Genomic DNA, 14,974 nt, shown 5'->3' with positions numbered 1-14,974 from the left:
ACAGGTTTCTTCACAGTGCGCCCTCTGTAACTATTCTATATATTTCTTTCTGGTCACTCAGTGTCATGTGACATTTGAACAAATCCACAGAGTGTCCGAAGTGTGAGCTGAGTAAACGGGGAAGCTGCAGACGCGCAGAGATCACGCCGTGGTTGTGTAGCTCAGTGTTGGTGGTATGTAGAATAGCACCGTCGTGTGATGCTGTGAGTCAGTCTGTGTCAGTAGATTAGAGTAAGTATTACTAAAGGTAATTCAAAATGTGTTGTTGTAGATAATTGTTTGCTCCCAGACTGCTAGAGAAAGTAAAAAATAACCCTTCAAAGAATCCTGATCTGTGAGATTTACAAAGATGGATGTAGCTACTGTGATGTCATCCACTGGTTTGTGAAGTCCCATTTTAAATCAAGATGAGCGTTTCCACCGTCACCATGAAGCTGGATGTGATGACAGACGGGCACTCCTCAGATAATCCTCCTTTCTGAAACAAAGCATTGCAGCCTGACCCGTGTACTGGCACACCCATAATATCAGCCAGTGTTAGCTATTGGCTGATCTACTGTATTGGCATTTATGGCAGCCAATAACAAAAAGGTAAAGAAGACATGGAGAAACATCCTTCAACCATGTTATAAGTGCTGACATTGCATAGTAGTCCACTAGAGGGCACTCTGCAGTTTCTCTGTTTGGAACGCCGTAAACAACAACGAGCTGAGCTTAATCGATTAAATAACAACCCTCGACAGTTTGCTTCATGTCTGAAAGAAGAAAAGACGTCTGTTGGAATATTAGATTATTATATATCGCCAAATATATTATCTGTACTGCTACATGTTTATAGGACCGGAAGTCTTTTTGTAACCAGTTATCTCCCTCTACTGGTCATTTATAAAAGTGCAAGTTTAAGGCACTTGTGCATTGGCTTCACTTTTAAGTCAGAATACTTTAATAATCCCAAAGGAATTTATGTAAAAGAAAGCTATTAAAACAAGCGAACACTCTAAAGTACTGAGTAAACGAAAAAAGTAATAAAGTAAAGAAGCAGGAGCAGCAGAAACGGGCTGCACGCTGGTTGACGCGTTAACCTTCGAAGTCCATCTTTTATAGTTTGAGGTTGACTCACTTTTGGAGGCGGCCTCAAGTGGCCACCAGAGGAACTTCAGGACCTCTGTAATGTCGCTTTTCATATTCATAATATTTGCTAAAATTTAATGTAGCTTTATATTACGGTCTCCATTTGTTGTTTTTTATTTTCCTGTCTCCGTTTTTTTTAAAAGTTTGTTTTCTGTCTTCTTTAAGCGAGCGAAGTCCGAGCTGTGCCTGGAGCTGCCCGTTCAGCGCTGGCTTGTAATAATCTGTGGTGTTGCTTTCTGTGACAGAGTGAATTAGGACTGCAAAGCAGAGCCTGTTCGTGTTTATTTTACTGCAGTTTATGTCGGATATCTGCAGGTTCAGCTCCACCAAAAATAGCTCACTAGATAATTTTAAGTGTTTAAAGCAAATATGTTTTCTTCTCCTTATCACAGCAGCCTGGAAGCTCTCCGAATTATTTATGTTTTAATTGGTCTATTGGTAACATGGCAGCATCTGCCTGATGGAAAAGTATTTAAAATTCTTCCTGAGTTTATCCATGAACCCATTAAAATAAAAGTTAAAGTTTTAGTAAAAATGTTTTGCCTTATTTTTAACGAAGCAGTCAAACTGTATATTTCCCTTGATTATTGGTTAAATACCACGTCGGCTGCATTATGTTAGCTTAGCGGGGCCAGAGCTAAGCATGTTGGAGCAAACAGCCAGTTCAGAGACCAGCTGGGTAGAAACAAGCAGGAGGAAACTATCAGAGCACATGTTACACGTGTGTCTCCTCGACAGATCAATCTGAGGCAGGAGTGTCGATATGTTTCCATTTAAGGCTGTTTGAAACTGATGGTGACTGTTCACATGTTGGAGGTTTCAACAGCTTTCTACAAAAATGTGACGGCTCAGGTGGAGTGTGGGATTTATCCAACGAAGGGAAACAAACCACGTAAATCTGAAACCTGAAATTTGTGTGAAAACCACAGAATTTTATTTACTGTGAGATTCTGACCAGTCTGTGTGTTTGTGAAGCTACTGAGCTCTCAGCCACTCGTGGACCACACAAGCAGTGTCAGCAAAACCCCAAATTTCACTTAGTGGCAGCTGACTAATACATGTTTAAACGACTCATTAAAGAGCTCGACCCAGGCTGTTTATACAGATGTTTCTACAACATCTGCCACTGGCCTTCAAAATAAATGAACACTTTTAGCCACACCAGGTGCAACGAAACAGGCCCTGTTTTAGGATTAAATAATCCTTCTCTCTTCACCTTTTTGTGGCTTTTCCTATGCAAAGCTCCTACGAAATCATAGTTAAAAGGCCCGATACGAACAAAAGATGGAAACCCGACTCTTCCTGTTTACGAAAATGTCAGGCTAATGTTTCCTGTGATGTTCATTTAACCTGCGGGTGTGATGGCAGGGCCCACCGTGCTGGAGGTGTTCAACACTCTGCTCAAACACCTGAGGATGAGCGTGGACTTTGAGCTGGGCGACAGCTCGAGGAGGAACTCCGCCTCCAGCGTTTCGTCCGTCCGCGGTAAAGAGAGCGAGGAGCGGATCGTCCAGAACGCCATCATCCAGACCATCGGTACGAGCTCCTCTATTACTCCAGAGTGTGTTTGTCTTAATGAACATGTGCCTGCATGTGTTAGTAAAAATAACCTTGAATGTCAACGTTTTTTTCATTCACTGAGTTCTGACTCATCTTTTTCTCTCGTGGCGTCGCCACCAGGCTTCTTCGGTGGAAATCTGCCAGACTACCAGCGAGCTGAAGTCATGATGTTCATCATGGGCAAAGTGCCAGTCTACGGGACGCCCTGCCACGCCTTGGACACAGTCAAGATTGGGTGAGTCACACATTCATTATCCAGAGACCCGGAGGTTCCCTCGTAGAGCTGCAGCCAGTCAGCTCACAGCTCTGAAACGCCGCCGCTAACGCTGCGTGCAGCTAAGACGCCGATTCGGCTGGTCGCTCGTCACAAATGAAGCTGTGCTCACAGGACTGTACTGTCAGGAGACTTCTCTGCAGCTGGATGATGATGATGATGGTGACGATGAGTGGATTTTACTGTCACGGCACATTTAAACTGTCCTGAACTCCATGCTTGTGTCAATGAAACGATATGATTTGATGATACGTTTCGTGCTTTTAAAATCATTTTTGTATTATATTTTATCCTCAGAGACCAAAGGGCAGTCATTGGGTCAAAACATCGCCTCTCAGTACTTTGCCTCTGTTTGTGGTCCTTCAGTAGCTGTGAGGTTTGGGCTGAACCTTTATATTCTGGTTTCATGGAGTTAAAGCTGTGCTGATTTTTAGCTCAGCGCTGTAACGTGTAACACTGGAAGCAGTTTCTAAAGAAGACGCTTGCAATTTTTTTCTCTCTTCATCAAATCTTTCTCCTAATCTGTCCTCACTTCACCTCCTGGACACCCCGCAGTGCACCCGTCCCTGCAGCCAGAATAAAGAAAGAAAAACAAGCTAATCCCTCAGGCGAGAGTGCAAGGGCAGATAATCCCAAATCAGACGAACGCCCTCCTCCTCCTCACAGACGCTCGCTCTCTCTGTTCCTTTTCGGGTAATTTCTCTCTGCAGCTTGTTGATGCTAACAAGGAGGTCTGACAGCGTTTCACTATAAAAGTCAACACTGAAGATGTCCTGCTGCTGCTTACAGCACCTTTACTCTTCTTCCTCGTGGAGTCTTCAGACTGTGAAGAGAACCACAGACTGTCTGGATGTCAGTGCACATTCATTTTGAAGCTTCAGGTTTTGTGTTTTGGCTGTTTGCTATTTTATAGGCAGAGGTGAGCACATCTGGACTGCATGTTGAAGCTGTCAGCTAAAGCTAGCATCGTCAGGTTTTCACTCCATGAAGTCTATTTAAAAACACTGAGTGCATTCTCACTGCCTCTGTGATTTCAGACAGTGAGTAGTACCTCAGAGCCACTTATCAAATACACTTGATTAACTGATCCTCAGCAAGTGTTCTCACTTCTATAAACGTTTGCTGGTCTGAACCAATCGTGTGTTGACAGTGACACTAATAAATACGAAGTAGCAGATAAAATGTGTTCATTTCACTTCTCGGGTGTTCTGAACCTCACAGCTTTCTTATTTGTCATGCAGTTGCTGTAAACATGTAACATGGCAGCCTGTGGGGACTGACTGCCCTCCGGTCTGCTGTACTGGACACTGTGAGTTTGCAGTCGGTCCTGACGGGGTTTCTTTATCTTTTGTGTAACGCAGGCATCAGGGCACCAAGCGGATCCAGACCATGCTGCTCAGCTCCCTCATCATGGTGAGTCCTCGGTTTGTTCCCTCCGTTCATGAGACAGGAACAAAGACACCGGCATACAAAACCTGAGCTTCAATAAGGAAAACTAAAATAGTGCACAGTCCCACCTGAAATACCCACGGACGAAAACTCTGGACGTCCTCACAATGAGTCATGTTCTCTAAATGTAAAAGCATCAAAGACGCCTTTCTCCGTCCTAATGACGCGTCTCCAGTTACATGAAAGTCGTATTTGTGTGTTTATTATCGGCCATGTTGGAGCTCTGGCTGTTTAACACTCGAAGTCTGCGTGAAGTCGCTTCCTTCTCCTTCATTATCTGCTTCAGTGAGAGACCCTCATCTCCCCGAGACGAGGAGGCACAGGTGGCACACACACACACACACACCCTCGTGCCCGCTCTCTCGCCGCTTCATTACGGATGTCTGTCCTCTTCTCCCCTCGTCGCGCCGCCACCTGCTTCTCAGAGCAGCTGGAGGAGGGGTGAAAGGTCGAAGTATTTATAATGCCATGCGACAGCAGATGGGGCTGAGCATTATGAGGTGTGTGTGTGTGTGTGTGTGTGTGTGTGTGTGTGTGTGTGTGTGTGTGTGTGTGATTTTGCAGCCTGCTGGGAGAAAACCCAGATGTTTTCAGGGTTCGTAGTCGGGGTGAAAGCAGGGACTCACCCAGGACGAAGATCAGGACGCAGCTCGGAGAGGTTGCCAGTCCATCACAGGGCCGACTTATTCAATTAAAGCCATTTAATAACTGCGCTGGTAAATTAGACCACAGTGCACATGTACAAACACCGAGTGAGAGTCTGGACCAGCTGACATGCTCGGTTCACTCTCCCACCTTGTTTGAAGTAGGCGAGTCTGCTTCGTTACAGATTTCAGCATCTCTGAAGCTGAGTGATCATCACAGCCAGGACTCAGCAAAGTTACACTAAAGCTTCTCATTTGCAGCTGCTGCTAACAAACCAAACGGTTCGAATGTTAAAAATTCAGCGAGTTGTGACGGTTTCTACTGCGTATGCATCTCTGATGTGCATGTATTGCGAGGCCCTGCTCTGGCTGATCACATGGGCCACATCACCCGTTACAGTGATCAGTGTGGCGTCTGCATGCGTCTCTGACAGGATACATTTTTTGCTAAAAACAGTGTAGTGTTTGTCATTTTGTGCCTCGACGCGCTCTCACGCAGCAGAGTGAGGCGTGCCGACGCGGAGCGTGATTGTGATAACGATCAGATTTGTCTTCGGCTGTTCACGCTGATCGAAAATGATCACGTCAGAGTCACAAACGGTGGGAAAAGTCAACACTGGCACACGCTCACAAGCTTGTGAACGTAACCTTTAAGCTCTGCCGATCAGCCGTTTCTCCCTCTGGGGTAATTGCTGCACGCCGCCATGAATCTCACCTTGTCTCCTCTTCCTCAGGTCACCTCCGGCTTCAAGTCTAAGTCCATGGCGGCGGCTCTGCCTCCTCCCTTCCTGGACCCGCTCTTCTCCATCTCTCTGATGGAGGACAGCGAGCTGAGGCAGCTGGTGTTCGAGATCCTGCACAACATCCTCGACCGCCACGACAACCGCGCCAAGCTGCGCGGCATCAGGTAGCGCATCGCTCACCGTACTTACACGAGCCCTGCGGTGCTGGCGCCAGGTTTAACGACGCTCTCGTGTCCGGCTCTGTTACAGAATCATTCCTAATGTCTCCGCACTGAAGATTAAGAGAGAGAAGATTTCCAAGCAAGACGTCGCATTCATGAAGAAGGTATCATAATCGCGCTGAGGTCACAGTTTCTCTTTTCTAAAGAAATACTCCTTTAGATTCTCAGTCTTTTACTGCTGACCTCATTTAACCTTAATCATCTCTTGGGGGGGAAATGTGACACACAGAACAGTTGAGAAACACAGAATGATTGAAACAAAATGCAACTTTTAAAGGGGATCTGATACTGCATAGTTTTAGCCGATTTTAGCACTCAGTGCTTTCTTACTACAAGTCTCATTCTCCCATTCACTCACACACACACACACACACACACACACACACACACAAACGCAAGGACTTTTTCACACCCTCACACTCCAGTGCATCCATGAGAGGAAGTTTGGGATTCAGTGTCTTGCCCGAGGATACTTCAGCATGCCGGGGATTTAACCACCAACCTCCCAGTTGGTAGATGACCTGGTAGATGGCTGTATAGATACAGCCTGTGATTATACAACTGACTTAAATCTGCATTCTTTCTTGTGGCCAGCAGGGGGCAGAGAGTCCGGTTTTTAAAAAGAAGGCAGGTTTTTATAGAAGTTTATGAAAAGAACCAAATTTGCAAATTATAAACATGAAAAAAAATCGTTGTTTTTCTTTTGTACATGTTAACAATGTCAAACAAGAAAAGCCGACAGCACCGTGTGGAGCGATGTGTCTGCTACATGTTTGAGGAGTCACCTGATATACTGGTGGTCATTCTGTGAATAAGAATAATACAGGGGCGCAGCTGCCTCATTCGTCTGCTGGCCAAATATTTGCAATGCCAATCAGAAGGTAGGGGGAGGAGCTAAAGCAGGTTATTTCAGACAGATTATTTTGAACCGGGAATCTTGGAAAGCTGCTCCAGCTGAGCCGTAGTGAAAACATGGAGCTGGAGATGATCCGAATGCAGGTGTTTTTACAAGCGAGGTCTTTGGAGCTCATTGACCTGGGCGGGAAGCCTCGGTCATCATCGGCACGCGGCATTTCCAAAATGAAGCCCTGCGATTTCACTCTTTCACCTGCGAATCACACCTGAGCCGTAACCAGAGGTCGGGGGAACGACCTCCTCTGTAGGCCGGTGTCTAAGGTCATTAACGTGTCTAACTGTAATTAATTAGCTGTAAATAAAAGTTTTTGTCTTCAGCTGTCGACCTTATAACGAATGCAGGCAGCCGGGCTCTGCTTTTATGTGTTTCATAAATCCCACTCCAGCAGCGGTGGGATATTTTTATCCAGATTTTAATGGAATTAATCATTTCATTTGCGTTTTCAGGGACAATAACTTTTTGATTCATCCGCAGTGGAGCTGCTGTGATAGATGTTCAGAACAGGGCGATTAATTAAGACTTTAATCCGCTGGTTGTTTTTTTTACTGAGAGAGCCATTAAGTTCTGCTTATTAAAATGTCAAAAAATGTCCTTAAAAATCGCCGTCATGCATTTTTAGAGCCCAAGGTCTGTAAATGTCTGTATCCATCTGATAAAAAATGTCAGGTTAATATCGCAGAAGATAAAAATGAATCTTTACAGCTGGAAAAGAGGAAATGTTGATATTTTTTACTTTAAAGAAATTAAATTTGAAGCTAAGCAATAACAGCAGAATTAATAATAATAATAATGGATTGGATTTATATAGCGCTTTTCAAGGCACCCAAAGCGCTTTACAATGCCACTATTCATTCACTCTCACATTCACACACTGGTGGAGGCAGCTACGGTTGTAGCCACAGCTGCCCTGGGGCAGACTGACAGAAGCGAGGCTGCCATATCGCGCCATCGGCCCCTCTGGCCAACACCAGTAGGCAAGTAGGGTAAAGTGTCTTGCCCAAGGACACAACGACCAGGACAGAGAGCCCCGGGATCGAACCGGCGACCTTCCGGTTACAGATACGCTTCCCAACCCCCTGAGCCACGGTCGCCCTAATCTCAAACTCCTGTAATATAGTTACTATCCCCCCGCCGTCCTCAGCTTGCCGTCTGTTATTAGGCAAGGCAAGGCAAATTTATTTGTATAGCACAATTCAACAACAAGGTGATTCAAAGTGCTTTACAGAGACATTAGAAACAAAAACAAATAAAAAGCATGATTTAAAATTGATTAAAACAAGCAAACAAACAAACTAACTAAACACACACATTTCACACCTGTTCGCGCGATCTGAACCCTTATCGTAAGGGGAGCTACCAGTCCTTCTGTGGACGAGCTACTTTCTATTTTAAATTCCCCGAATTTAAAATACTCTCTAGACCCAGTCTAGACCCAGCTGGGGAGCTACCCAGAGCTCTAATCCCACTTAACAAACAAACAAACAAACAAACAAAACAGTATATAAAATCAAAACAGATAAAATCAGAAATAGATAAGATCAGTAGTTAGTGTAAGTTTTGAAATTTAAGCTTAAAAGTGTGGATTTGGTGCTTTATTCAAATGCAGCTGAGAACAGGTGAGTCTTCAACCTGGATTTAAATAAACTGAGTGTTTCAGCTGATCTGAGGCTTTCTGGGAGTTTGTTCCAGATATAAGGAGCATAAAAGCTGAATGCAGCTTCTCCGTGTCTGGTTCTGACTCTGGGAACTGATAAAAGACCGGATCCAGATGACCTGAGGGATCTGGAAGGTTCATACTGGGTCAGGAGGTCACTGATGTATTTTGGTCCTAAACCATTCAGAGCTTTATAGACCAGCATCAGAACTTTAAAGTCTATCCTCTGATGGACAGGCAGCCAGTGTAAGGACCTCAGAGCTGGACTGATGTGGTCCACTTTTTTGGTCTTAGTGAGGACTCGAGCAGCAGAGTTCTGAATGAGCTGTAGTTGTCTGACTGATTTTTTAGGTAGACCTGTAAAGATGCTGTTACAGTAATCAAGCCTACTAAAGATGAATGCATGGACTAGTTTTTCCAGGTCCTGTTGAGACATCAGATCTTTTATCCTTGAAATATTCTTGAGGTGATAGTATGCTGACTTTGTTATTGTCTTAATGTGTTTTTCTAAGTTTAGGTCTGCATCCATCACTACACCCAAATTTCTCGCCTGGTTTGTGGTTTTTAGATGTATAGATTGAAGTTCTCTGGTGACCTGTAATCGTTTTTCTTTGGCGCCAAAGACTATTACCTCAGTTTTGTTTTTGTTTAGCTGGAGAAAATTGTGGCACAACCAGTCATTGATTTCCTCAATGCATTTACCAAGAGCCTGTACAGGGCCTTGGTCTCCTGGTGACATTGTGATATATATTTGTGTGTCATCTGCATAGCTGTGGTAGTTTATTTTGTTGTTCTTTATAATCTGTGCCAGTGGGAGCATGTAAATGTTAAACAGAGGGGGTCCCAAGATGGAACCTTGGGGAACTCCACATGTGATACTTGTCTGCTCGGATGTGAAGTTACCTATTGATACAAAGTATTTCCTGTTTTCTAAGTATGTCTTGAACCAGTTTAGTACAGTTCCTGAAAGACCTGCCCAGTTCTCCAGTCATTTGAGTAATATGTTGTGGTCAACTGTATCAAATGCTGCACTGAGATCCAGCAAAACTAGGACTGACATTTTTCCACTGTCTGTGTTCAGACATATGTCATTAAACACTTTTGTCAGAGCGGTTTCAGTGCTGTGGTTCTGTCTAAAACCTGACTGGAAGGCATCGTAGCAGTTATTCTGTTTTAAGAAGTAATTGAGCTGTTGAGAAACTGCTTTTTCAATGATCTTACTTAAAAATGGGAGATTTGAGATCGGCCTGTAGTTGTTCATTTGTGTCTTGTCAAGATTGTCCTTTTTCAGTATAGGTTTGATTACAGCAGTTTTTAGTGATTCTGGAAACACACCTGATAATAAAGAAAAGTTGACGATCTGTAACAGGTCTGACTCTAAAGTCTTTGAGACCTTTTTGAAAAAACTTGTTGGCAGGACATCTAAACAGCAGGAGGAGGAGTTCAGTTGACCTAAGATGTCCTCCAGGTCTTTGCTGTTAATAGGGTCAAACTGTTTGATGGTGTTTAAGCAGTTTTTCGGTGGACACAGTACATATCCTGGATCTGCTGTTGATGTACCAACTGCTTGTCTAATCTTTTGGATTTTGTCTGTGAAGAATTTGGCAAAGTCATTGCAGGCCATGGTCGAATGAAGTTCAGCTGCCACTGACACAGGAGGGTTTGTTAGCCTGTCAACTGTAGAAACTAAGACCCGAGCATTATGGCTGTTTTTAGTGATGATGTCAGAGAAGTAGGACCTTCTTGCACTCCTCAGTTGTAAATTATAATTGTGAAGTTTCTCTTTATAGATGTCATAGTGAACCTGGAGGTTTGTTTTTCTCCATCAGCGCTCAGCTTTCCTACACTCTCTTTTTTCATTTTTCACCAGTGTGGAGTTTCTCCATGGAGACTTTTTCCTTCCAGAGATAACCTTCACCTTAATGGGGGCAATAGTATCCATTACATTTAACATTTTTGCATTAAAGCTATTGACGAGCTCATTGACTGAACCTTTGGACAGGTCAGGTGTTAATGGGAAGACCTGGTTAAAGATCTCACTACTGTCTTCAGTTATACACCGTTTTGTGATCACTGCTGTTGATATATTTGTGTGGGCTGAGATTTTACTTTCAAAGAAAACACAGTAATGATCAGATAAGCCCACATCAGACACAGTAATGTTTGAAATGCTCAGGCTCTTGGAGATCAGTAGGTCAAGAGTGTGTCCTCTATTATGTGTGGCCTCTGTTACATGCTGAGTCAGCCCAAAGTTGCCCAGAGTGTTACTCAGGTCTTTAGTCCCTTTGTCCTGAGTGTAATGTATGTTTGCACTGATTGCCGATCACGCTTCAACTGAGTCGTCCTCGGTCAGAAGGAATGGTACTCCACAGTGATGTAGTTCAAATAACTTTACTAAAGAGGTGGCAGATGACATCAACAGGATGTACAGCGTTGGTAGGGAGGCATTACAGTATTCACATGCAGGTAACGGGGGTGTGAGTGTGTATATGGGTATGTGTGTGTGTGTGGTCATATGGTAAGCACGCACGCAGTATTAACTCACACCGAATGCACGTTAATACGTTACTCCTCCGACACACCTCTTATCTGGGCAGCGCTGCGCTGAACACGTTCCCAACAGGAAGTACAGATACCGAGGTGCATCATGGGCAACGTAGTATAAAACAGCTACAGTGAACAAGCGGACTTTTAACAGCCGCCCCTGTATTTGTAGGCAAATACACTCCCGCTAGAGTCCTTCTATTTTGAAACAGTGTCATTTGAGTCCTCAGGAACTTTGGGAAGTTCCACCAACTTAGTTACCGGGCGAACATAGGTACTGTCTTTAACCTTGACCTCGGCAGCTCGAACAACGCCATCAATCCCTGGGAAAACTTTGGCAATGGTACCCACAGGCCAAAGGCCTCTAGGCAAGTTACAGTCCACAATCATAACAGCTTGTCCCACAGCCATGTTGTCAGTGGACCTCCTCCATTTCTGTCGGAGTTGCAGTCCTGGGAGGTAGTTCTGTATGAACCGCTTCCAGAAGTGGTCGCTGATGACCTGACTGTGCCTCCATCTTCTGTTAGAAAGAGTGCCTGAGGGGCCGTAAGCTGCCTGGGGTAGTGCCGAATCATGCCGCCCCATCAAGAGAAGATTTGGTGTGATGGGATCTGGGTCAGCTATGTCAGCTGATGCATAGCCAAGCGGCTTTGAGTTCAAAATGCCCTCAACCTCTATGAGAGCAGTGAGTAGGACTTCTTCCACCACAACTTGGTCCTTCAGGACCACTTGCAGAGCTGACTTCACTGCTCTGATTTCCCTTTCCCATGCTCCTCCGAAATGAGGAGAGTGTGGGGGATTGAAGCAGAAGTTGATAGTCTGCTTGGCCAGTTGCTGCTTGAGGTCCGGCTCCATGTTTTCAAACGCCGTTTGGAGTTCTCTGTGCCCACCTCTGAAATTGGTCCCTCGATCAGACCACATCTCGTATGGCTTTCCTCGGCGTGCAATAAATCTGCGTAATGACATAAGGAAGGAATCGGTGTCAAGACTAGGGAGGAGATCAAGGTGCACGCATCTGGTTGTAAGACACTTGTAGATGATTCCCCAGCGTTTCTCTCTTCTACGACCTATCTTTATCGTGTATGGCCCAAAACAGTCTACGCCCGTTGACCAGAACAGCGGCTTATAGAGTCTCAGCCGCGATGAAGGTAAGTCAGCCATTTTGGGTGTAGAAGGTGAGGCGCGCCATCTCCTACAGTCCACACACTGGTGCTGATGCTTCTTAATGGCTTGACGTCCTCTGAGAATCCAATAGGTGCGCCGTATTTCCGCAAACAGCCTCTCTGCACCTGGATGAAGGAGCTGGTCATCATAAGTTTTTATGATGAGCTTGGTCAGGGGATGTTCAGCTGCTAATACAATGGGATGAATACTGTCTGGATCTAAGTCGGCAGCTCGACGGAGGCGGCCTCCGACTCTGATGAGACCGGTAAGACTGTCATATTCAGGGGACAGCACGCTAAGACGGCTGTCTGAGCGGACTGGGTGCCCGATCTGGAGGGCTCGGGCCTCCTCTGAGAAGCTGTCAGTCTGTGCCGAGCGAAGCAGCATGGTTTTGGTTTCTAGTTGCTCCGCTGCTGTAATAGGAGCGTCAGCCGCCCCGTGTTGGGTCTGGTAGGTAGCAGCAATCAGCTCATCTAGCGTGGCATACTGTGTTGGATCCGGTAAAGTCGGGGATGCAGAAACGTGCCCACAGAATGCAGTCTTCCTGAGCTCTGCCTCACTGCATGCCGGGAACTCTGTTGGCAACTTAGGCCAAGTGTCAGCAGTTTGTGACAGAAAGGGTGGACCATGTGACCAACGATTGCGGACAGTTAGGTCAGCAAGATGTTTCCCTCTGGTGATGTCATCAGCGGGATTGAGGTCAGAGGTCACATACCGCCATTGTTCAGGAGATGTCAGCTCCTGTATTTCACAGATTCTAGTCCCCACAAATACCTTATAGCGACAGGAACTAGACTGGATCCACTGCAGCACCGTTGTGGAGTCTGTCCACAGGTAGATCGATTTCAGGAGGATGGTGAGCTCTGTCTGGAGTAATTTGGCCGATTGGGCCCCTGTGAGCGCTGCGCAAAGCTCCAGCCGGGGTATTGACACCTGTTTGCGTGGGGCCACTCTGGAGCGAGCCATCAGGAATGATGTGGTGATGGGCAGTTGTTGCTCGATTACTCGGAGATAAGCCACAGCCCCATACGCCTTTTCTGATGCGTCACAGAATATGTGAGCCTCGTATGTCACATTGCTGGAGTTGTGAGAAGGGGCGTAGCAGCGGGGAATGGTGACATGCTGAAGGTGTGACAGTTCGCCTTCCCACTCAAGCCAGGACTGAAGTAGATTCCCTTCGATGGGCTCATCCCATCCTCTCTCTGTGCTCCACAGGGCCTGTACAATCAGCTTGGCCCTTGTAGTGTAGGGACAAATATAACCTAAGGGGTCATACTGGGTAGCTAGTACCTTGTACACGTTGCGCAGCGTGACCGTGGAGTAGGTTATAGGGCGGTGCTTATATCCCAGGACATCTGTCGGGCAGTGCCAGCTGAGTCCTAATGTTGACTCTTGTGGGTCGAGACTTTTGAAGTTCAGCCAAAGCTCGCAGCTCTCTGATCTAGCTGAAGCGGGCAGGTGAGCAACTACTTCGGGCACGTTGCTCGCCCACTGACGTATCTCGAATCCTCCTTGAATGAGTAAATCTCTCATTCGGTCGATGAGCTGCTTTGCCTCTTCTGGGTTGGATAGGGACTGTAAACAGTTATCCACATAGAAGGCTGTGTGGACAGAGTCACAGATGTCCTTGTGGGTGTCTTCGTGCTCCCTTGCATGTCTCTGTAGGGCGTAAATAGCACAACAGGGGCTACATGTCGTTCCGAAGGGCAAAACTCTCCACTCATATACGTCTGGGGGCCGGTCAGTTTCACAATCCCTCCACAGAAACCGTAGCAGAGGACAATCCTCTGGGAGCAGCCGAATCTGGTGAAACATGGCTCTGATATCTCCACTCACAGCTACAGGGTGTTGGCGGAAGCGGAGTAATACCCCCAGCAGAGTGGGCCCCAAGGGAGGTCCTGGTAAGAGGTAGTGGTTCAGGACGGCCCCCTGAAACTCAAACGAACAGTTGAAGACCACCCTAGCCTTATTATTGTGATGTACCGTGTGGTGGGGTACATACCATGACTCGGAAGAGCTATGTGTCTCATCTGGGCTCAGCTTAACAACATAACCAGAATCTACTAACCTGTGGATCTCCTGGCTGTATGTGAGGGTCAGATCAGGATTCTTGGCCAGCTTACGTTCGGTGGATCTGAGGAGGCCTTTTACTGCTTCAGGAGAGACACACATCCGTGGAAAGTCCCTTCTTCTCAGCAGCGGAGTGGCGTATCTCTCGACACCGTCTACTGGGACTCTGATAGTCTTTGTCTCCAACATAGCTACCGCCTCTCTGTCCTCCTTTGACCGTGTGACCTCCTTCTCTGTCCTGTAGGGGGGAGCATCTAGTTGCCACAAACGCTTCACATCTTGATGCAGGGCCTCTGCAGGAGAAAGGCACATGTTCAGGCACTGCAGGTCCCCCTCAGATGTAGGCATACTACTGGCCGGCCCCTGGATGGCCCATCCGAGCTTGGTGCAGATAGCTACTGGCCCTTTGGACGACCCCCGAAGGACGGGGCGGACAGGGGTGATGAGATGAGCGTTATCTGAGCCAATCAGCACCAAAGGTTGGATCTGGTTAAATCCCTCAATCTGGACTTTCTGTAAGTGAAGATACTTCTTCTTTAGCTGTTCAGCGGGACATGACTGAGTAGCTAGGCTCAGTTGTTGGGCTGTGAAGGCATGTGTTACT

At 46.1% G+C, this 14,974-nt stretch overlaps 1 protein-coding gene across 4 annotated transcripts in view; it reads left to right on the top strand.

Annotated features, from left to right (window-relative positions):
• efr3a (EFR3 homolog A (S. cerevisiae)) overlaps positions 1–14,974 on the top strand; it is a 117,931-nt gene that overhangs the window by 81,802 nt on the left and 21,155 nt on the right. For all 4 annotated transcript variants that reach the window (XM_085439766.1, XM_085439765.1, XM_085439764.1 and 1 more), the window contains 5 exons: positions 2,500–2,667; positions 2,812–2,926; positions 4,327–4,378; positions 5,793–5,965; positions 6,051–6,126. In XM_085439766.1, coding sequence (XP_085295892.1) covers positions 2,500–2,667; positions 2,812–2,926; positions 4,327–4,378; positions 5,793–5,965; positions 6,051–6,126 — 584 coding nt within the window. The remainder of the gene's footprint in view (positions 1–2,499; positions 2,668–2,811; positions 2,927–4,326; positions 4,379–5,792; positions 5,966–6,050; positions 6,127–14,974) is intronic.

The sequence above is a fragment of the Copadichromis virginalis genome, linkage group LG18, assembly GCF_057382275.1.
Source record: "Copadichromis virginalis isolate Kocher_CV1m ecotype Utaka linkage group LG18, C_Virginalis_male_GT1.1, whole genome shotgun sequence".
Taxonomy (NCBI): Eukaryota; Metazoa; Chordata; class Actinopteri; order Cichliformes; family Cichlidae; genus Copadichromis; species Copadichromis virginalis.
The sequence above is the reverse complement of the archived record's forward strand: the minus strand, read 5'-3'. Positions and strand labels throughout refer to the sequence as shown.